Source organism: Sceloporus undulatus, chromosome 2, assembly GCF_019175285.1.
Source record: "Sceloporus undulatus isolate JIND9_A2432 ecotype Alabama chromosome 2, SceUnd_v1.1, whole genome shotgun sequence".
Taxonomy (NCBI): domain Eukaryota; kingdom Metazoa; phylum Chordata; class Lepidosauria; order Squamata; family Phrynosomatidae; genus Sceloporus; species Sceloporus undulatus.
Window position 1 is genome coordinate 10,360,428 of NC_056523.1, and position 23,725 is coordinate 10,384,152.

The 23,725-nt window shown below is 42.4% G+C and overlaps 2 protein-coding genes across 4 annotated transcripts in view; both read left to right on the plus strand.

Moving 5' to 3' along the window:
• LOC121921912 (zinc finger protein with KRAB and SCAN domains 1-like) overlaps positions 1 to 20,253 on the plus strand; it is a 23,540-nt gene extending 3,287 nt beyond the window's left edge. For both annotated transcript variants that reach the window (XM_042450639.1, XM_042450638.1), the window contains exons 2-6: positions 3,057 to 4,005; positions 7,309 to 7,429; positions 12,490 to 12,569; positions 13,826 to 13,955; positions 17,344 to 20,253. In XM_042450639.1, coding sequence (XP_042306573.1) covers positions 3,358 to 4,005; positions 7,309 to 7,429; positions 12,490 to 12,569; positions 13,826 to 13,955; positions 17,344 to 18,179 — 1,815 coding nt within the window. In that variant the 5' untranslated portion in view covers positions 3,057 to 3,357 and the 3' untranslated portion in view covers positions 18,180 to 20,253. The remainder of the gene's footprint in view (positions 1 to 3,056; positions 4,006 to 7,308; positions 7,430 to 12,489; positions 12,570 to 13,825; positions 13,956 to 17,343) is intronic.
• Positions 1 to 23,725, plus strand: part of LOC121921898 (zinc finger protein 397-like) — a 942,727-nt gene that overhangs the window by 541,053 nt on the left and 377,949 nt on the right. The window lies entirely within an intron of this gene.

The window sequence follows — 23,725 nt, forward strand, 5'->3', positions numbered from 1 at the left end:
AATAATAATAATAATAATAATAATAATAATAATAATAATAATAATAATAATACACTTTCCAACTCAATTCAGCAAATTCATCTTTATTGTAATTAATATTTTGCAGGTTGACTCTGTTTTATCTGGAATTCTGAATGCCAAAATACTCCAAAAGCAAAGCCTTTTTTCATGGGTGGCTGAGATAGTGACGCCTTTTCTTTCTGATGGTTCATTGTGCACAACCTTTGTTTCATGCAAAAAATTATTTAAAATATTGTCTATAAAATGGCCTTCAGGCTATGCTTATGAGATGCATATGAAGCATAAATGACTTTTGTGTTTAGACTTGGGGTCCCATCTCCAAGACATCTCATTATGTATATATATGCAAATATAGGTATTCTGAAATAAACAAAAAGAAACAAATGTTCAAAATTCAACACACTCCTGGTGCCAAGCATTTTGGGCAAGGGAGACTCGGTCTGTGTGACTTGCTCCCAGTTTGAGACTCATGGCATTTAAAAATAAAATAAAACAAACGTAGCTTGTAATTTATAGCATACAAAACATAGCCAGTAATATAGAGCATGCAAAAGTTAAAAATGTAAGGAAACTACCAAAAAAATTAAAGCCAGTTAAAACTATAAACCAGTAAAAAAGAAAGGAACTAATAGATAACACAGCATATCATGTAAGGTCTGTTTTACTAAGCGATTGGTCCTTAAAGTCCTGCCGAAACAAAAAGATCTTCTTCTGCCCATGGGAAGAAACCAAGGAGGATGGGAGTCTAAACTTTTTAGGAAGAGAAGGCCTTCTCCCAAATTGCTACCAAATGTACCTGTGAGAAGGGTGGAATGGAGGGTGCATTTACACTGTAGAAACAATGCAGTTTGACACCACTTTGAGTGCTGTAGCTCCATACTATGGAATCCTGAGATTTGTAGTTTGACAGGGTCTTTAGCCTTGTCTCCCAAAGAGTGCCAGTGTCTCACCAAGCGACATATACCAGGATTCTGTAGGATGGAGCTGCAGCACTTAAAGTGGTGTCAAACTGTACAGTTTTCACAGTGTAGACGCACCAAGCTTATGCCACAAATTCTTTTGCTCAGTTAGTTTCAACGGTGCTACAAGATCCCTTTATGTACTGATATTCTGGACTAACATGGCTATGGAGTTTGTCACATGCAGGGTGAATTGGTAAAATCCTATGCAGAAATGGGATTTTAAAATCCAGGTGTTGTTTCTCAGATGTGTTGGTGTGAAAGAGAAAGAACGTAACAATAATCCAAACAGAAAGCTGCTTTGTAATTTCGGAATTTAGTGAAAGTAAAAGGGAGCGTTTGGGTTATTTCTGTGTTATTTGTCTTTCACACAAACGTTGGCTGAAAAACATCCTGCAAATGCGGGTTTTTTCAACTTTCTGTTCGGGTTAACACCAAACGGCATCCACAAATGCAAACAGCAAATGCGGGTTGTTTTCAGTTTAAATTAATTTCTGCACAGGATTTGCCCCGAGTGATAAACTCCTATGCCTCCGAATCTTATCCGAAGGGGTGTCATGCAGAAGATGGAGGCAGCCTGTTTTCTGCTGCTCCAGCAACTAGCAACAAACCAGTGGATTCAAGTTACAGTTGGTCCTCCACATTTGCAGCTTTGACTTTTGCGGATTTGATTATTTGAGACTTTGAACCTTATCACACGGAGGGTTTTGCAGCTCTGTTCTGACGCGACTGTGAATTTTCCATGATGCTGTGCTGCAGTTTTGCCCCATTTGCTTCCGGTGTTTGGAAGGGTAGTTTTAGATGTAGATGACAGGGATGGAGGGAATTAAACGGAGGGTAGATTTAGATCTAGATAACAGGGGTGAAGGGAATGAATAGAAGGGTAGATTTAGATGTAGATGGCAGGGATGAAGGGAATGAAACAGGAGGCTGGAGGGAGAGATGGGAGCAAAGGAGGGGGCCATCGGAGGCTGAGGGGAGAGATGACAGGAACAGTTCATGTGAACATTCATGTGAAAGTGGAACCAGAAAGTGGCCCCCTTCTTCACCCTGGAAGCATAAAAGGTCTCGATGCGTTCAGACCCCCACTGAGCATGCGCAAGGGTGCCAATTCAAATCGTTGAATCCACATGGTATGTACTGGTGTGGTAATTAAAGTGATCTCACTCCACTTTGACTCAGGAATCGCTACAATTTTGTTCTTCACGTGTGATAATGCATCACGTGAATTGCCTTCAATTCAAAGTGACCCTGCTTTCCCCTTGCTGTGGAAGGGCTCCAGATTGGAGTTCCAGTTTCACGTGTGATAAGGTCCTGTGATTAATATGTTATCTCTAGGAATCTCGAGGTCCTCCAGCACAATTCTGCCAGAAGTTAACCATAGAGTTGTGCTGAGGATCCTCGAAATTCCAAGAGAAAACCCTTCTCTAGGCATTTGTAGGTCCTCCATGCATGATTCTGTTATAATAAACTTCTGACAGATGTTGACCATATAGTTGCACTGGAGGACCTGGAGATTCCTACAGAGGGGTTCTTTCAGGCAAAAAAATAGTTTTTTGTGGGTTTTCGTGTATGTGGTTTGTTCTAGAAGAGTTTATTCCTGACATTTCACCGAATCTGTGGCTACAGATGTCGGCAAATGTCAGATAAACTCTTCTAGAACACAGCCACCTAGCCTGAAAAACCCACAAAAAACTATGGGTGCAGCCATGAAAGCCTTCAACTTCACCAAAGGAATAGTGTTTTTTTTTTATTTGCGGTTTTTCCACATTCATGAGGGTCCTGCACCTCTAATCCCAGCGAATGTGGAGGGATCACTGTTCAAGAAATTAGAATAAATACAAGATTTACCAGAACGTTCAAGATTATGAAATTACAAGCAACAAGATTCTGCCTAAACATTTAGAAGAACTTTCTGGTGCCGTTCTTTGTTTTAATCATTTTCTTCCCCCCACTCTCTCTTTCTTACCTATTCTTCATACAGAAAATCATTCCCTTTCAACTAGGAATATTTCCAGGCATGTCATTGGTCAGCTGTTACAACTTTTCACAATTGCCATTCTTTTTGTTGCCCAGGTGGGAAAGAAAGGAACCAGCCAACAACTCTGAGTCATTGCCCTGAAAGGCTAGAAGACCAACAGAGAAGGCCAAGGAGGCCATTTCTCCACCTTCTCAACATTTTGGGACATTTCAGAGCAAAGATATTTTATCAGGAATATCCCTCTCCCCCCCCCCCCAGGGTCATCGTTTGTTGTCTGCCTTTGAGTGGGAAGAAGCCCAAGTGAGGGCAATGGAGGAGTAAACGTCTTCAACCCCAGAAACAGAAGAGGTTGTGGCCAAAGCTGAAGAAGCCACCAACATCCTTGAGGTGGACTATATGGCCGGGCAACCCAAGTGGGGCGTATTACAAAACAGGAGAGGGGAAACATTCAGAACAGGGGAACCATGCTGGGAAAATGACAAGAAGGACGTTCGGAGGACACTGCAACCCATTCACACAAGAGGGGAGAACCCAGAGATGGCTGAGACATCCCAATGGGATGATACCAAGGCCTTCCTGGCCTCCTTTGAGAAAGTGGCCCAAGCCTGCCAATGGCCTCGAGAAGAGTGGGCAGCCCGGCTTTTGCCAGCTCTCAGTGGTGAAGCCAAAGAGGCATATCATGCTCTGGAAATCAGAGACAAAGAGGACTATGGGAAAGTGAAGGCCGCCATATTGCAAGGTGACACCTGGAGAATGGAAATGCGGCGCCAACACTTCCGAGAGTTTCGCTGCCAGAGGGTGGAGGATCCCCAAAGGATTCACAGCCAAGTCCAGGAGCTTTGCCACCGGTGGCTGAAGCCGGAGAGACAAAGTAAGGATCAGATCCTGGAGCTGTTGATCCTGGAACAATTCCTGGCCAGTCTCCCCCCAGATCTGCAAAGTTGGATCCGAGCCGGAGGGCCAGACACCTGCTCTCAGGCCGTGGCTTTGGTGGAGGACTTCATGATGAGAATGGAAGAGGCAGGAAAGGGGAAGAAGATTCAGGTGAAGCTGGAATATTGAATTTCAATTCAGTATTGATAATGGGGACAGAATTTTGTTTGGTTTCCAAAACCACCTGCAGTTATTGAAAGCAGAAAGACTGAAAGACCAAGGCAGACATCCAGACTGATTGAAAAGTCCTGGATATTGTTCTTGTTGACGGGGTACAGACCGCCCAAAAAGGGTGGTCTGCCGGTACCTTGTTTTGCTGTGCGAGGAAGCTGCAGTGGACAAACCGCGCAGCTTCCTCGCGCAGCAAAAAGAACTTGCCAATGGTGCACTCGCGATGTCACAAGGGGGGCAATGTGTGTACAGGGCACCGCCATTTTGACGCCCTCGTCATGGGCTAGGAGTGAGGCACATATGGGCAGTGCGCCCTTGGCCAACCCCTAGCACGTGACGAGGGCGCACTATAGGCCCGATTGGCTAGGGCCGTTGTTTCCAGTTTGATGCAGGATTAAAATAAATCAAACTGAAGAGCCAATATAAAAAGTCTCTGGTCGTACTGGGAGCTGACAGAAAATATTCTGGGAGAAGCAAAATGTGTATAGAGCTCTAAAATAAAACGGGAAAGCACACGGACAAAATCTAGGAGTTTTTGGCCTTTTTAAGGCTGCATCTGCACTGTAGAAATAATCCAAGTTGACTAGGCTGACCAAATTTCCTTGAGACAAAAACAGGACATTATAACGGCCAAAACAGGACAGGGTTATGTAGTAGTCCATATTCCTGAAAAAATAAGACAATAAGAGTTGTTTCATTTCATGAATATATTGAGCTAACAATTATTCTTCAGTAACAGAATTAATACAGAAATTTAGGGAGGCGTAGAGGGGAACTGTATTTCACTATGATCGTACCACAAATATTTTTCTGATGAAGTAATCTTACACAGCAAATTTTGATCTTTCAACATCTTATCATAAGACTTCTTACACTTTATGGCACATTTTTTTTGACAACTACGATTTCAAACAGACATCTTCAAAGCATTTTCACAACATAACGGCATTTTTCTCATTAATGGGACAAAATTGACATTTATATTAAAATACAAGACAGTTTGGAAATATGAAACAAACGGTACTGTCTTGTTTACAATGGTACATACTGTATAGTCAGCTTAAAGTTGACATCACTTTTAACTGCCATGGCTCAGTACTACGGAATTCTGGGAACTGTTGCTTTGTGAAACATCTGGATTATTTCTGCAATGAGGATGCAGACTAAATCAGTCTGGACAAACCCTCAATTAAAAACAGAGAACAGAAAGTGCTTAGTAAACACTGAAGCCCTTAACAGCATGTGCTGTACTCCATTTCATTATGAAAAGGAAAATACAGTTGGCCCTCCATATCCACGGATTCTTTATCCGTGGATTCAACCATCCACGCTTTGAGACATATATATATATATATATATATATATACACACACACACAATAGTTTCAAACCGTGGATAGTTGAATCTATGTGTGTGTGTGTGTATATATATATATATATATACACTGTATATATCTTCTAAAAGTGCACATTGATTTTGCCATTTTATATAAGACCATTTTACTATGCTTTTGCATATGGTGGAATTTGAGCATCCATGGATTTTGGTACCCATGGGGTGTCCTGGAAGCCAACCCCAGCAGATGCAAAGGACCACTGTATTCCTCATTTTTTCCAAAACATTGTAGCTTGCATTTTCTAAAGATAAAATTTTAAAAAGGATTTTTAAAAATGCTTTTAGAAGTTTGGAAAAGGGTATGATGGTACTGTATGTGTACAACATCCCGCTTACCACTGTTTTTGTACAATGGGCCCTTGGTATCTGCTGGGGTTTGGTTCCAGGTCCCCCCATGGATACCAAAATCCATGGATGTTCAAGTCCCATTATATACAGTGGTGTAGTAAAATGGTGTTCCTTTTATAATTTGGCAAAATCAAGGTTTGCTTTTTAGAATTTATATTTTCAAACCGTGGATTGTTGAATCTGCGGCTGAGGGTGACAGCATTAATTACTTACTGCACACCTAGTGGTTCCACCAATTTAATTAATTATAGATAGTTCCAAGTGCACTACAGGCACATAGATATACAGTCAGCCCTCTGTATCCATAGACTGAATCCACAGATTCAAGCATCCATGGCCTGAATATATATATTTTTAAATATATAAATTCCAAAAGCAAACCTAGAAGTTTATCACACGAAGTTTATCCTGTGAATATCCCGGAAAAATTGCTTAATTACGCGAGACGATTTCACATGATGACGCACAAAACCTGCCATTAATGTGGTCACAAAGAAGCATTAATGCAGATCTTTTTACTTTTGGGATTTCAGCGAAAATGCATTTCCGATATCACTTCATTTGCGCAATTGCATGTGATAATCATTTGTGCAATTACTCACCATCTTTGCTTTATTTGTGGGATGTTTTAAATGCGCTTTAATCTCTGGAATGCCGAAATTAGCCCCAGCATGATAAACTTCCTAGATTTTGCCATTTCATACAAGGAGCTCCATTTTACTGTGCCATTGTATTTTATGGGACTTGAGTATCCATAGATTTTGGTATCCACAGGGGATCCTGGAGTTAAAACCCAGCAGATAGCAAGGCCCCACTGTAATGATGAGAACATTATGCCTATTGCAACTCACTGCACTATGCATAGGAGTTGGCATGGGAAACATGACTCTTTTGACAGACAGTTCCCAGAATCCTGTGCTATGCTGGGGGATTCTGGGAATTGTTGGTTAGAAGAAGATAATGTGTCCAGTCTGTGAGCTGTGATAGGCAGTGGGGAGCTTTTCTACTATATTCACATCTCTGTATCTGAACCTGCTTCAGAAACGGAGGATTTCCAAGAAACCAATGATCTGAAAAGCATTTAATGGAGGGAGGGAGGAAAGTAGCTAGGTAGCTGTGAGGTCAGGCAATAAAAATGATAAGCAAAGTTGGTATTTCTGTTATTGGGTTGCCAAAATATCATTTAAAAAAACACGCACACACAAGATTTTGAGTCGTTCAGAACTCAACATCATCAGGCATTACATTCCAAATTTTGGAACCCACAAGTGAAGAGATGTAAAGGATTCAAAAGCTTGTAGTGGTATAAAATGATATTTTGGCAGCCCTGTAAAAGTATTGCCCAGCTTGACTTTTTGATTTAGGGTGAAGAAAAAAGAAACTTTCTTGAATGAGACCCATAAGAGGAAAAGATTGAAGGGAACAGAAAGTATCTCTTGCTGCTCTATCACAGTTTCTTTTCCGGCCACCATATGACTGGGATCATTTTCTCTGTTTCAGAGGCCATTGAGGGAGGAGGGCATAGAGATGCTGGATGCAGGGGAGCAACCCTTGAATGCTTCAAATGAGCAGGTCTGCAAAGAAACCCCAAAAGACAGTGACATGGAGGTCAATCTGCTTGGTAAGGATGCACTCAGTCAGGGACGGGCCTAGTGAAGTCCATAAATAAATAAATAAATAAAATGTTTATTTATATACCGCCCTATCAAATACCAGGGCGGTTTACAACATCAATACAATACATGATACATAATTAAATACAGATTAAAAACACAATTCTGCCAGCGGCCACACTGGCAAGGGGGAGGAACAAAGCATAGTCGGGGTAGGTGTTAGGAGAATGCCTGCTCAAATAGTAGGGTCTTCAATCCTTTCCTAAATTGGGCTAAGGAGGGGGCAGCACGGAGCTCGGCTGGTAGCGAGTTCCAGAGGTTAGGGGCCAGGATGGTAAAGGCCTTCTTTGATGTAGATATTAACCTTGCCTCTGGCACGCTTAAACGCAGCTGTCCAGATGATCTGAGTGTGCGGGGCGGAATATATGGGAAGAGGCGGTCCTCTAGATACCCTGGGCCCAAGCCATTTAGGGCTTTATAGGTAATAACCAACACCTTGTATTGCGCCCGGAAGCGAATAGGCAGCCAATGGAGATCTTTGAGCACCGGTGTTATGTGACTGACCCTGGACGTGCCAGTGACCAGTCGTGCTGCCATGTTCTGCACTAATTGTAGCTTCCGGGAATGGTACAAGGGTTGCCCCATGTAGAGCGCGTTGCAGAAATCCAAACGAGAGGTTACCAGAGCATGTACAACCGTTTCAAGGTTCCTCCGGTCCAGGTAGGGACGCAGTTGGCGTATCCGCCGAAGCTGATAGCAAGCACTCCTGACTGTCGCGTCCACCTGAGATGTAAGATGTAGCGACGAGTCAAGGAGCACCCCCAAACTGCGTACAGAGTCCTTCACGGGGAGCGTGACCCCGTTCAGAACAGGTGGAACCACCGCCTTCCCTGGGCCAGGAGAACCTATCACTAGTACTTCCGTTTTCTCTGGATTCAGGCTGAGTCTATTTTCCCTCATCCAATCCATTACCGACTCCAGGCAGACCACGAGAGGAGAGATGCCAACCCCGGTCACTGCATCAGTCGGGGACATAGAGAAGACTATTTGGGTGTCATCAGCGTACTGATAACACCGCGCCCCATGTCTCCGGATGATCTCTCCCAGCGGTTTCATGTAAATGTTAAAAAGCATGGGAGACAGAATGGCCCCTTGAGGGACCCAGATGTTAGGGGCCTCTCATCGGAGCACACGTCTCCCAGCTGCACCATCTGGGACCTCCCAGAGAGGTAGGATCGGAACCACTGGAGCGCAGTGCCCCCGATTCCCACCTCTGCCAGGCGCCCCAGAAGGATACCATGGTCTATGGTATCGAAAGCCGCTGAGATGTCCAAGAGCACTAACAGGGACACGCTTCCCCTGTCAATGCCCAGACGGAGATCATCGACCAAGGCGACCATGGCCGTCTCCACCCCGTAGCCCACCCGAAAGCCGGTTTGAAATGGATCAAGATACTCCGTTTCCTCCAGGATCGATTGAAGCTGGATTGCAACCGCTCTCTCGATCACCTTCCCCAAAAATGGCAATAGCGAAACAGGCCGATAATTATTATGCAACAGGGGGTCGAGGGAAGGCTTTTTCAGCAGCGGTTTTACAATGGCCAATTTTAAGCTGGATGGAAATTGTCCTTCCCTCATAGATGTGTTTATAATCCGATACAGTAAAGAAATTACTGCCGGGCCCCCCTGAGCCGCTAGCCATGAGGGACAGGGATCGAGAGAGCAGGTCGTCTTCCGAACACTTCCAAGAATCCTGTCCATGGGTTGCATGAGGCCCCTGGGCTCCCCTATTGTGGTTCCTGAAGCCTCCCATTAATCTCTCCAAAGCCCTCAATTTTATTTTATAAAAACCAGCATGATATTTGGGCAATTTGTTCCCTCAAAACATGCAGAAAGCTTGTCAAATGCATGAAAACACATGAAAATACCCCATGCGGTTCTGGTGCACAGAACCCCATAATGCCCCTAAATAATTTGGCTGCAAAATTCCACTCTCAAAATGGCAACCAGAAGTGACACCACATCACTTCCAGGTGCCATTTTGAGAAGGACTGCACAGGAAAATGAAAGTTTGGGGGCCTGCTTTGGGGGGGAGGTGATTCATGGTCTAGGGGGAAATTGAACTCTGGCCCCCACACTGTTGCCCACTCCCTCATTTTTTGCATCCATTGTGTTCGACTACAGCATGGTAGCTTATTGCCCTCCAAGAGTTGTTGGATGATCAACATCAATCCCAACCAGTCTGCCTAGTAGCGATTAGAGTAGATGCACCAGTTGAATTGTTCTTTTCAGTACAGAGTATTTGTTCTCATTCCACGTCTGATCTGACGTGCCGGATCTAGTACAATCGGCCCTCTCCATATGCGTGGATTCTGTATCCATGGATTCAACCATCCACGGCTTTAAAATATTCCAAAAAACATACCTTTATTTTGCTATTTTATATAAGGAACACAGTTTCACTATGCCATTTTATTTAATGGGAACTGAGCATCCAAGGATTTTGGTATCCACAAGGGGTCCTGGAACAAAACCCCAATGAATACCGAGGGCCCAGTATATAAGGAGTGTATGAAACATAAATGAATGCCATGTTCAGACTTGGGTCCCATCTCCAAGATATCTTCTTATTTACAGTTGGCCCTCCACATTTGCAGCTTTGACTTTTCGGATTTGGTTATTTGCAGATTTGATTAATATGTTCTCTCTGGGAATCTCTAGGTCCTTCAGTGTAACTCTGGTGGATATTGACCATAGAGTTGTGCTGGAGGACCTAGAAATTACTGGAGAAAATACTTCTCTAGGCATTTGTAGGTCCTCCAGCATGATTTTGTGGTTAACATCTGGCAGATGTTGATCACAGAATTGTGCTGGAGAATCTAAAGATATCTGGAGAGGTGCCCTCTCAGATAAAAACATAGGGCTTTTTAATTTGTGGTTTTTCCACTTTTCACAGGGATCCTGTGCCCCTAACCCCAGTGAATGTGGAGATCCCACTCTTTGTGCAAACATTCCAAAATCTAAAAAACTTCAAAATCCAAAACACTTTTTGTCCCAAGCATTTCAGATAAGGAACACCCATATTAAACCAGTTTTCAAACTGATTTGAACAGGTTTAAATGGGCGTTGTTCACACTTGCGCCAAATTTCTGGCATGGTTTGCTGAGGGGTGCGCAGCGCCAAACCCATTTAAACCAGTTCTTCTGCATCCGTGGCATTCCCAGCTTCTTTTGAAATGAATCGATTCAGTGCAAATGTGAATGCGCTGTCTATTTGATTCGGTTCCTGTGGTGTGGTAACCCCTGAGAGGCAGCTCCATGTTGAATCGATCCACTGCTGAATGAATAAAATGGCATTAAAGTGGAATAAATTGAAATGGGTGGATTCGATCAAGGCTCGAATAGTGTGAACATCTATTTGGTGCTAAATTGCTTCATCGTTGACTCAAAAAGACAATTTATTTTGTAGTGGGAATGAGGCCTCAACCTGCTATAGCTAAGTATCTTCTCCTGATAGGAATCCTTCTAGTTTTTCTGGGTCATTATCCTTTGGGAAAAAGAGTCTGTTATCTCATTTGCAATGCTGCTAGACTGAGGCAGAACAACTGCTCTGCATGTTCTGAGAGGTAGCTCAGGTCTCCTGTGAAAAGAGACCAGTTGTGAACAATGAGTTGCAAAGAAACGCAGAATGATGAAGGATTTCAGCACCACTGAGGTTCCTTTAACACTTCAGAATCCAATTTCATTAATTTTCTGTAAGCCTTCTGGGATCCAGTGCTATGAAAAAGATGGAATGTTAATTAACTAATTAACAACTAATTAATATTCCATTTTTCTCACAACATGGGACCCCAGGAGGCTAGTAGCAATTTAAAACAATGTTCAGCTAAAATCTTATTACAGAACGAATCCCCCTTATTCAAAATAATTACAGGTACATTCAAATGATGTAATCCTGCTTCGATCCTTGGAAGAGGTGGGACATAAATAAAAAATGTTGTTGTTATTATTATTATTAAAATGCTTGGATTTGGGTTGTTTTTTTAAATGTGGGAATATTTGCATATACGTAATGTTTCATATACACCTTATACACATAGTCCAAAGGTAGCTATATACATATATGTTTAATAATTGTGTACAAAATAAAGTCTGTGAACATTGAACCATCAGAAAGCAAAAGTATCACCTTCTCAGCCACCCATGAGGACAATTTTGGATGTTGGAGTATTTTGAATTTTGGAATTCTGGATAAAGTAGGCGCAATATGCACACAGAAGGGTTGGGTTTTTTAATCTATTTTTAAAGTAGATAGAATAATTTAAAGCCACATTTAAAATGTTATTAAAAATAGTAAAAATATAGCAAAGCACACTGAAAATACCTTTCTACCACATAACTTAAGAACCAAAGTCCTGCCTAAATAAATAGGTCTTTGCTAGCTAATGAAAAAAGAGGGGAGACGGAGCCAACCAAACTACAATGGGAAAGAGGTTATAAAACTGTGATTCTATTTAAACTGCTGTGACTCCATCCGGTGGACTTATGGGATTTGTAGTTAGGGAAGGCACTAAAGCTCTCTGGAGGAAGAATCCTAAATACCCCTTCCTAAATTGGAAATCCCAGGATTCCATAGGATGTTGCTATGGCAGTTGAAGCGGAATCATAGTGCTGTAAGGGCATAGCACAAAAGGACCCTAAAACACAGGTTTTGTTGTGGGCCTTCAAGTTGTTTCCAACTTCTGGTGACCCTAAGGCAAACCTATCTTGGGGTTTTCTTGGCAAGATTTGTTCAGAGAGGGTTTGCCATTGCTTTTACCTAAGGCTGAGAGAGTGTGGCTTGCCCAAGGCCACCCAATGGGATTGATGGCTGAGCTGGGTATTGAAGCCTGGTCCCCAGAGTCGTAGCCCAATGCTCAAACCACTATGCCATGCTGGTTTCCTCCTCCAAAATTTGCTCTTGTCAACCGATCTTAAAGGACAGATTTCCTCCCCTCTGCTTCACCTGGTTTTCCTAAAGACAAAGAATGGACTGGTTTCTTTCTGAAGTCTCCTTACCATTCTTTGCAGGCAGTGGAAACAAGTGGCCATGTCACCCCAGTTCATCGCTTCTTGAACAACAAGGAATGGTAGAAGCTGGGCTGAGAAAGGTACACATTATCTTGGTGGGATCAGGGCACTGGTGGATTTAAGGCCAGTACTATACTGGAGCCATATCTGCCAACTTTTCTGTTAATGATCCTTTTTTTGTTGTTGCTTACAGGATTTTCTTTTAAACAAAGGCCCTTTCTCAGTACACAGTTGTAGCACTATTATTCCATTTTCATTGCCATTGCAACATCCTAAGGAATTTGTAGTTTCATGAGATATTGAACATTTTCAGCCAAGGAGCTCCTAGTGCCTCCCTGCCTGCCTGCCTGCCTATCTATCTTTATCTAGCTCTGTCTGTCTGTCTCCGTCCATCCATCCATCCAAGATATTTCATTCACCCCTACACTACAAATGTCAAGATTCCATAGGATGCAGCCATAGAATTTTAATTCCAATTAAAATGGAATTATAGCACTACAATTTTGTAGTCCCTGGAAAGAACAAAATGCCTTCTGTGGGTCTTATATAGCTCCTTTGCACCCCTTCTCATCTCCCATCTTCCCCTCCCCGTTTTAATTCAAAATGGTAGACATGATTTCCGATGTAAGTATACTTTAAGTGGGCTCATTTTAGGTCAAGAGTCAAATTCTGTTTTTTATAATGCCCTTTCCAGCATAAAACAGGTCCAGGCTCTTCAAAAATCCCTTTAAATGGCAAATTCTTCCACCCTCTTTAATCTTCTAGGGGGAACTTTTAGGATTTAAAACTACAGGTGGAGTCTTCCTTATTTGAAATGCTTGGGGTTAGAAGTGTTTTGTATCTTGGATTTATTTATTTAGGGTTTTGGAATATTTGCATATATATAATGAGATATCTTAGAGATGGGGCCCTAGTCTAAATACAAAATTAATTTATGCTTTATATGCACCTTATACACATAGCCAGAAGGTAGTTTTATTCACAATAGTTTAAATAATTTTGTGCATGAAACAAAGTTGGTGTTCACTGAAAGCAGAGTTGCCACTATCTCAGTCACTGATGTGGACAGTTTTGAATTTTGGAATATTTTTAATTTTGGAATTCTGGATAAGGGAGACTCAACCTGTAGCGCACTTTTCCTGAGTCAGGTGGATACTGTCCCTGCTAGGTTTAACTATAGTTCCCATCCATGTGGGGGTGTGCTTGTGGATAAAAAGGTTGACTTCTTATGTAGGTTTATAACAAAGGCAGGAATGTGACTCCAAGTTCTGGATATCTGTGCTGCAACAGGACCTGATGGCTGAGGAAATGTGGTTTTTCTTTTCTCCATTTGTAGAGGGCAGTGAACCGTAAAGAAGCAAGTGGGGTGGCTTGGCTTGTAGCGGCACAGACTGAGGTTCGGCCCAGCCCAAAGACCATGTTTTGGGAAGTACAGCAGGAGAACAACAGAAATGTAATTTCTCTGGGTATGTATCTCTTCCAGTCATGTAAACATCACCAAATTGGGTCCCCACTTTTGAATCTAAAAGGGCAAATACTGAACAGAGATCTACATATGCCTTCCCCAGTGACTGAGATCTGCTGGAAAGACTGTCTTCTGTGTCCCACCAGTAGGGATGATATGATGCAGGAAGACTTACTTTCTTGGCTGTGGTTCCTCACTTGTGCAGTGTCTTTCCTCGGCAGCTCCAATGGGGTAAACGTTGCTTTGCTTTTTAGTACCAGGGAAAGACATGGCTTGTTGTTGTTGTTAACTGCCCTCAAGTCAACTTTGACTCATGACAACCCTGTGGATGAGGAGTGTTAGGAAGACGACCTGCTCTCTCGATCCCTGTCCCTCATGGCTGGCGGCTCAGGGGGGACCGGTGGTAACTTTAATGTTACACCGGATTATTAACACCTCTTTCAGGGAAGGGCAATTTCCATCGAAATTAAAATTGGCCACTGTAAGACCTTTACTAAAAAAGCCCTCCCTGGACCCCCTGATGCATAATAATTATCGGTCTGTATCGCTGTTGCCATTTTTGGGTAAGGTGATCGAGAGGGCGGTTGCGATCCAGCTCCAATCGATCCTGGATGAAACGGATTATCTAGACCCATTTCAAACCGGCTTTCAGGCGGGTTACGGGGTTGAGACTGCCATGGTCGCCTTAGTCGATGACCTCCGTCTGGGCATTGACAGGGGAAGCGTGTCCCTGTTGGTGCTCTTGGACATCTCAGTGGCTTTCGATACCATAGACCATGGTATCCTTCTGGAGCACCTGGAAGAGGTGGGGATCGGGGGCACTGCGCTCCAGTGGTTCCGGTCCTACCTCACTGGGAGGTTCCAGATGGTGCAGCTGGGAGACGTGTGCTCCGACAAGAAACCCCTAACATCTGGGGTCCCTCAAGGAGCCATCCTGTCTCCCATGCTTTTCAACATCTACATGAAACCGCTGGGAGAGATCATCCGGAGACATGGGGCGCGGGGTTATCAGTACGCTGATGACACCCAAATAATTTTCTCTATGTCTCCGACTGATGCAGTGACCGGGGATGGCATCTCTCCGCTCGTGGCCTGTCTGGAGTCGGTAATGGGCTGGATGAGGGAAAACAGGCTCAGCTTGAATCCAGAGAAAACGGAAGTACTCGTGATAGGTTCTCCTGGCCCAGGGATGGCGGTGGTTCCACCTGTCCTGAACGGGACCACGCTTCCCGTGAGGGACACCGAACGTAGTCTGGGGGTGCTCCTTGACTCGTCGCTCCACCTTACATCTCAGGTGGATGCGACGGTCAGAAGCACTTGTTATCATCTTAGGCTGATACGCCAGCTACATCCCTACCTGAGCCGGGGGGACCTAGAAACAGTAGTACACGCTCTGGTAACCTCTCGGTTGGATTTCTGCAATGCGCTCTACATGGGGCAACCCTTGTACCATACCCGGAAGCTGCAATTAGTGCAGAATATGGCAGCAAGACTGGTCACTAATACATCTAGGACCAGTCATATAACACCGGTCTTAAAGGACCTACATTGGCTGCCTATTCGCTTCCGGGCGCAATACAAGGTGTTGGTTATAACCTATAAAGCCCTAAATGGCTTGGGCCCAGAGTACTTGAAGGACCGCCTCTCTCCGTACAATCCGCCCCGCACACTCAGATCTAGTAGGCAGCAGCTATTAAGAGTTCCAGAGGTTAGATTGAACAACACCACCAGAAGGGCCTTTTCGACCTCGGCCCCCATCCTCTGGAACACGCTGCCTATCGAGCTCCATTCAGCAACCTCCCTGGCCCAATTGAAGAAGGAGCTAAAGACGCTTCTCTTCAGGCAGGCTTATCCCTAAGCCTTTGCCTTGAGAGCCCTTCCCCCCTCTGTTAAGTCCCTCTGTTAAGTCCCTTGCTAGTTTCCCTCTGTTAGTTCCCCTGTTAGCCATTGGTGAGTCATCTGTGATTTGGCACAGATTATTTTATTGTATTGATGGTTTTAATAATGTTGTTTTAATAATTGTATGATATTTGCTGTGAACCGCCCTGATGTTTCGAAGGGCGGTATACAAATAAAGTTTGTTTATTTATTTATCTCCAAATCCCACTATCCTCCACTGCTCTACCCAGGTCTTGTAGACTCAGGTCCATGACCTCCCTGATTAAGTCTATGCACCTGGCATACGTTCTTCATCTCTACTGTCTTCTACATTTCCTAGCATTATTATATTTTCCAATGAGTCGTGCCTTCTCACGAGGTGGCCAAAATAAGACAGCCTCAGTTTCATCATCTCTGCTTTCAGAGAGCATACAGGCTTGATTTGTTGAAAGACCCATTTATTTTTTTGGCTGTCCATGGTATCCTCACCCTTCTTCTCCAGCACCATATCTCAAATGTGTTGATTATCTTTTTATTCACTTTCTTCCCTGCCCACCTGTCACATCCGTACAGGGTGATGGGGAAGATATATAAAACTACAAATCTCAGGATTCTATAGAATGGAGCTATGGCAGTTAAAGTGGTGTCAAATTGCATTACAGTGGACCCTTGGTATCCACTGTGGTTTAGTTCCAGGATCCCCCACAGGATGGATGCGCAAGTCTTACTGTATACCATGACATAATAAAATGTTGTCCCTTATTTTAAATATCGCAAAATCAAAGTTTTCTTTTATTTATTCATTTATAGGAATATTTTCAAGCCAGGGATAGTGGAATCCGTGGATACAGAATCCATGGTTAAGGAGGGCTGACAGTATTCCTACAGTGTAGATGCACCCCAAATGGGTAACATTTCCAAATTCTCATCCTATTTTCAGGATGCTTTGATTGCATGCCAGCACATGGTGATGGAGGGCACTTTAGCCTGGATTTTGCCCTTTTATATATGGGACACCATTTTACTATGCCATTGTATATAACAGGACTTGAATATCCACGGATTTTGGTATCCATGGGGAGATACCAAAATTTAAAGCAAATACCAAGGGCCCACTGTGATTCATAGGACCTTATCACATGGAGAAAATTGGGGGCTTAAACAACGATTATCCAGCACAAAACACAGAATCACAATTAAGATTTTCACACATATCGCTATTAAATGGGCAATAAACAGCAACAAATCGTTTTCAGAATTTCCCTGAAAATGATTTGTTGCTGTTCATAGCCTGTTTATTGCCTGTATAGCGATGTCATGTGAAAATCTTAATTGCAATATTGTGTTTTGAGCTGGATAATTACTGTTTAAATCCCAATTTTGCCCAATTTCGCCCGTGTGATAAGGTCCATGGTGTTGGAAGGGACTGCAGGAGCCATGCAGGAATACATAGTTAAAGTAGTCCTGAAATACCCATACAATCTTCACAATGCCTTTCCTCCTCTCTGCAGGTGATGGGAAGGAAACTCAGGTCAAGACAGGGAATCCTCAATTGGGAATATATAAGCCAGGGGAGATCTCCAGGCCTCCCCCACAAAAAAGCCAAGATGATGTGATGGTGAAGGAGGAGATGAAAAAACAAAGATGTGAATTGGATGAGCAACAAAGGAAGCAGTCGATGGAGAGGAAGACTGAGTGCAATGAGCTCCCCAACAATCATACAGCTACCACTATTGCAAATTTCACAACACACACAAAGGAGAAAATGCCCTTGTTCTCCAAGTATGGTCGAAAATATCGCTACATGTCAGAATTTGAAACGATCCTTGCTATCGAAGCCCACAGTGAATGTCCTATGTCAGAGGGGACCTTTCAACAAAATTCCTGTTTGGATGAAACCCTGAAAACTCTAAGAGGAGAGAGAAGATCGGAGTTTGCCGAGAATGAGGAAGAAGACATAGAGAGACAGCTAAGGAATCGGGAAGAAGAGGCAACGACTGACTCTGATCAATTTGGGATGAGATTTAGTTATGCAGAAACACTCCAGATAAATCAAGGAAAGCAGAGCGAAGTGAAACCATACCAGTGTTGGCAGTGTGGGAAGCACTTCAAACACAGACTCTCTCTGCGTAGACATGAGAGAATTCATACTGCAGACAAGCCGTTCGAATGTCCTCACTGCAGCAAATGCTTTAGTCACAAAAGAGATTTTAACAGACATGAGCTCACCCATACGCGGGAGAAGCCTTTCCAGTGCTCCGAGTGTGGGAAGAAGTTTTGCCGGAAGGATCACTTGGTTCTCCATCAAAGATCTCACAGAAGACAGAAACCCTCCGAATGCCTTTAATGGAGGAAATGGGTTTGATCAGAAAGGTAAATTTCATGGGCATCAGAGCGGCTTCCACAAACAAGAGGGACAGGTGCGATACTCTGTGGTTAGCAGTGATGGTTTCAAGGTGGTTCCTTTTGAGAAATGTGAAGATTCCTCCACTTCTGCATAATCACTTTGTTGCTGTTGTGTGCCTTCAAGATCAACTTATGGCAACCCTATGGTGACTCTACTATGGGTTTTTCTGAGACTGAGTGTATGACTCACCCAGTGGGTTTCCATGGCTGAGCAGGGACTCGAACCCTTGTCCACCGAATCATGGGAGTTTATCCCATGGGGTTTATTCCATACAGAAACAGGATTTAAAATGGGAATATCCCACAAAAGCGGGATTGTTTTGACATGATGTCAGAAATTAATGCGCACAGAAAGTAGGCAAATCCTGCAAAAGCAGAATTGTTTTCGCACGACCTCGGGGGCATTGAGATTTAAGCCGGCATTAAGCCGCACAGAAAGTGAACACAATCAGCTGCTTTTTACTTTCGGGATTTTCCCGAAAGGATGTAAACATTAGCCAATTTTGTCCAGGTTTTCTGCAGGCTATTTTTGTGTTAATATTCAGTGCTCCGAATGAATCTGAAAATGATCCTGCTTTTCCGGGATTTAAATCCTGTGTCTGAATGGGATTTAGGCACTTAGCCTCCTGTGTGATAATCTCTATAGTTCAGTGTTCAAACCACTACAGAACCACTAGCATCTCTTCTAAACTGGCCTGTTATCAAGTGCCCTTTACTCATTCCTTTTTTTTTTTTTAATCTGTCTTTTGCTCTTGACAACTAGCTGACCACCATGGAGGAATCTTGCAGGGAATTCAATTAACTGGCCAGGCCTCTAGTTTCTGATCAGAGCTTGGGAAAGTGACTTTTTTGAACAACTCTGATAATGTTCAGAATCTACTGTCTGAAGCTCATGTTAGTGAGGTTGTGAATCTGTTCTGGGTTTTAGTCCAGACTTGTGAGGAAGTTGCCCAAGATACTGATCATCTTTTGGGTGTTGGCTCAGTAGCTCCTTTAAACTTCATACTAAAACACAAACTGGATTTGCTGCTTTAATGATACTGGAGATGCCACTGAGACAGGTGTGCTTCCTTCACCCCATCTCATTATTTATTTCATTTCCTTCATGTCCCTTTTTCTGTGGACCAAAAAAAGCCCTTTTAATTCTTCTTAACCTCTCTAGAAGCCTGAGCTGATTCTACACTTTAGCCTTTCTGACTTTCCCCCTACATGTCATGCTTGCTATTTGTTTGGATTCTTCTTTGGTGATTCCCCCCATTTCCATTTCTTGTACATGTTCTTTTTTGAGACTTAGCTCAGTTGACATCCATCCTGGTTTCTTTATGCAGCTCCCATTTTTCCTTCTTATCAAAACTTTTTGAAACTGTGCCTTCAATATCTCCTGTCTCTGCGTACCAGGGATAACATGTACCAGTCCTTTGTTACCAGCCTTCATACACAAAATCTAACATCTGACATCTAGCCCAGTGATTCCCAAACTCTGGTTCTCCAGGTGTTTTGGACTTCAGCTCCCAGAAGCCTCAGCTATCTTGACCAGTTATCTGGGATTCTGGGAGCCAAAGTCCAAAACTCCTGGATGGGGAGAGTTTGGGAATCACTGGCCTCTAGCCTTTAATTCTAATCCTCCAGCTGGTATGGGCAGTGGCTAGAAAAGTAATTTTTCACACTCTCTTTCTGATCTCTGCTACAAAACAGTGTTTTAAAATTTACATTTTTAAAGCTATTTTTTAAAGCTTTAGTTGTAATTTTATCTCCTGAGCAATAAATAGTCTTTTTTCTAGGTAGGATCTAGTTAGCATTCTCCCCTACCAATTTAGCCTTCTCCAAGTGTGTTAGAATACAGCTTGTACACATTCCATAAACCACAGTGACTGGGGATGAAGGGAATTGTAGTCCACCACAGCCTGATGACACCAGTTTGGGAAAGGCCCTCTTAACCCTGCTGAACTAAAAAGGTAATACCCTTTTTAGATTGATTTGGATGTTAGTTATGAATAAACCTGTTTTGGATTAAACTGTCGTTCCTGTCTTTGTTTTGGAAGAGCAGTTTGGTGTGGGAGTTTGTACTTCTTGACTAACTTGAAGTGTGTAGATGCCTAATACATTCTTACAAAGATGCTAAGTCTTGGGGGGGAGTCTTCTTCATTAAAAAAAAAATCTGTTTATCCAAAAGGAAATCTTAGAGCTTGAAAAAGGCACACAAAGGACAGATCAGGACCCACTTTACCACTGCAAAAGCATAAACTATTGATGGTTCTTTCATTTAGTTAAAACAAAACAGGAAGACAGCTTAGAGCAGGGGTAGGCAACCTGCGGCCCGCGGGCTGGATGCGGCCCGGAGAGGCCTTGGGACCGGCCCCAGCCCAGTCCTGCCGCCGATTGCCGCCGGGGCCTTTGGCGGCTCGCACGAGGGGCATGGTGGGGCAATTGTCTATAGAAGCCTCAGAAACATGCATTTATCTTAACATTTTTAAAAAGCTCAGCAATTTTTTTCGCGTGTCCTCCATTTTTTATTTAAAAAGTGCCCTCCATTTGAAAATTTTGTCCTACATTTGTCCTGGTTTATTTGTTTATTTATTTTTTAAAAAATTATTTAATTATTTATTTTTTTGGCTTCGGCCCTTCAGTTGTCTGAGGGACAGCAACCCGGCCCCCGGCTCAAAAGGGCTGCCTACCCCTGGCTTAGAGGTTGTGAATGAGCATGAAAACCAAGTGTATGGTTATAAAAATAAAACCACCAACCATATAAAGTCCTGATAAAAAGCCATGGTAATGCCACACTGAGAATAACGTGCAGATTCTGGTCATTGCTCTTCAAAAGGGATTGTTATAGATCTGGGAGAAAGGCCAGAGGAAATGATCAAAATGATGAAGGGGTTGGAGAATGTGGAAAATACTGTAACATTTCAAACTTAATGGCTTGGGATGGAAGTGGAAATGACAGCTGTGATTAAATGATGCATCTGTGGAGAAATTGGGATAGTCAATAAAACAGGTGAGCAAAGCAGAGTATATGACCTGCACAGTAGGATGGTCCAAAAAACTCAAGTTATTCATATATACCTAGGCATCCTCTAATTTTTTTACACTTTATAACAATAGACAGCACACAAAATTTCAGCATCCTACAATAAAAGGAAAGCAGTGCTCAACGAATGTTATTTTTCAAAATTTTGCCTAAAATAACTTTTTTGATCTATAAAAAGAAAACAAGAAGAAGCACTACATAATTTTGCTAAAGAATTGAAGTCAAAGTTGGAAATAATAGAACCAACTGTTGTTCACTGGGATGGCAAGATCTTGCCTCATATTCTAGGTTCAGAAAAAGTAGACAGATTACCAATATTCATTTGCTAATGGAGAAGAGAAACTACTTGGAGCCCCAAAACTTGCTCCCGGCACAGGAGTAAATGCTGGCAACGCATTTCATAATGTTCTGAAATCATGGGATCTTGATGATAAAATTATTGGAATGGGTTCTGACACGACAGCAGCTAACACTGGAGCTAAAGATGTAGCATGCACCTTTACTGAACATAGAGTAAATAAAGAGTTACTGTGGCTTGCAAGTCTCCATCATGTATTGGAAATAATTCTAAGCAAAGTATGCTTAGGTCCTTCCAGCTTACCTGATATCCCTCTGTTCAAAAGGTTTAAGGAAACCTGGAATTCAATAGTTCATATTGATTATACACCTTTGGATCTTACTGCTGAAGAAGAGGACTTGAAAAACTACCATCAAGATACTGCTTCCACTTCTAGAGAAAAAGACCATCCCATAGATGACTATTTAGAACTATTTGAGTTGACGTTGGTATTGAGATAGGAGAGCATCTGGACCAATTCACCATGCTCCTTGGACGGCCAAACTTATTTACACGTATTAGTTGTACCTTTTCCAAACTCGGTGTTTTCCATCTCGCCCAGAGGGAAAACTAATTTGGAAAGATTTGTCAAGTTTAGGGCACTGTTGTATGCTAAAAACTGGCTTGAGGCTCCAGTCAGTGCAAATGCTGCCACAAATGACATGATCTTTGGGAAGGAGGCTAGAACATACAATATTCTTGACAATGAGATAGGTATCACTGTAAGAAAAGCTCTACAGCCTCACGTATGGTATCTTTCTGATGAGCTAGTTGGCCTATCCCTGTTTTCAGATGAAGTTACTAAAGAAGAAAAATTTCGCATTGCTGAAAACATGACAAACATTCCTCCACATCGAATGGTAAGAGGATATCCAGATTTACTTAATGAAGAATGCAAATTGTCAGATTTTGCCAACTGCAGAGCATCTTGGCTATTGTCAAAGTTGAAAATAGACCAGACATTCCTCACAAGGCCACCAAGTGACTGGGAGCAAGATCCACAGTAAACAACTGGTTAAAAAAAAAAACCTCGTAAAACATCTAAAAGTAGTTAATGACATGGCAGAAAGGGGTGTTAAACTGTTCCAAGACTACAACAAGCTGATCACACATGAAGAAGAAGAAAAGCAATTGTTGCTGCAGGTTGTAGAAGCCCACAGAAAACAAGTTCCAACTGAACCAACAGAAGGCCCTTGTAGAAATCGTACAACCATCGACCTCAGAGAAGTGAATTAAAATTTGTCAAGTGTATTAACAGTATCAATTTAAGTTGGAAATGACCTGAAGGCACACAAAAATTATTATTATTATTATTATTATTATTATTATTATTATTTGCATTCTGCTCTTTTACCAGAATTGGGGCTCAGACAGGCTCAACAATGTTAAAAGAACAATACAATTGAAAACATAGAAAAGAGGTGCATTAAAAAAAGGAATGAAACAATTAAGATATTAAAATAGATAACTACAACAACAACACAACCACTACCTTGATAAGAACCCTAATAATAAGGAAAGGGAAGAAAAGTTATGAAGATAGAAGAGACATATTTATAATATGTATATGTATAACATGAACAGTAGGGGATAATAAGAGCAGTTTGAGGATCAGGATAAATTGATAGATAGGATGGAGGAACAAGATTAAGAAAAGAGATTATTTACATATAGAAATATGTGACAGAAACTAAAGGGGAATAAAGCAGATAGAAAATGATTCAGGAGCGAAGGAGAGGAAGTCTCATGTTGTTTGTAATGTATATTGTTACAGACTTTGAAGATAAGATTGATTTGTTCATATTCGGTGGGTATGGGATGTAGCGTTAAGGAAGTTTGAATGGAACTGGATTATAGATGTATCTGATGTGTTTTGATTTACTTTTATATATTACACATGTTTTATGTTATACACTTGTCCCTCCACATTCGCTGGGGTTAGGGGCACAGGACCCCGGTGAATGTGGAAAAACCGCAAATCACAAAAACACTTTTACCTGAGAGAATACCTCTCTAGGAATCTCTAAGTCCTCCAGTGCAACTCTGTGGTCAACACCTGCCAGACATTGACCATAGAATTGCGCTGGAGGAGCTACAAATGCCTAGTGCCTAGTACTCTCTA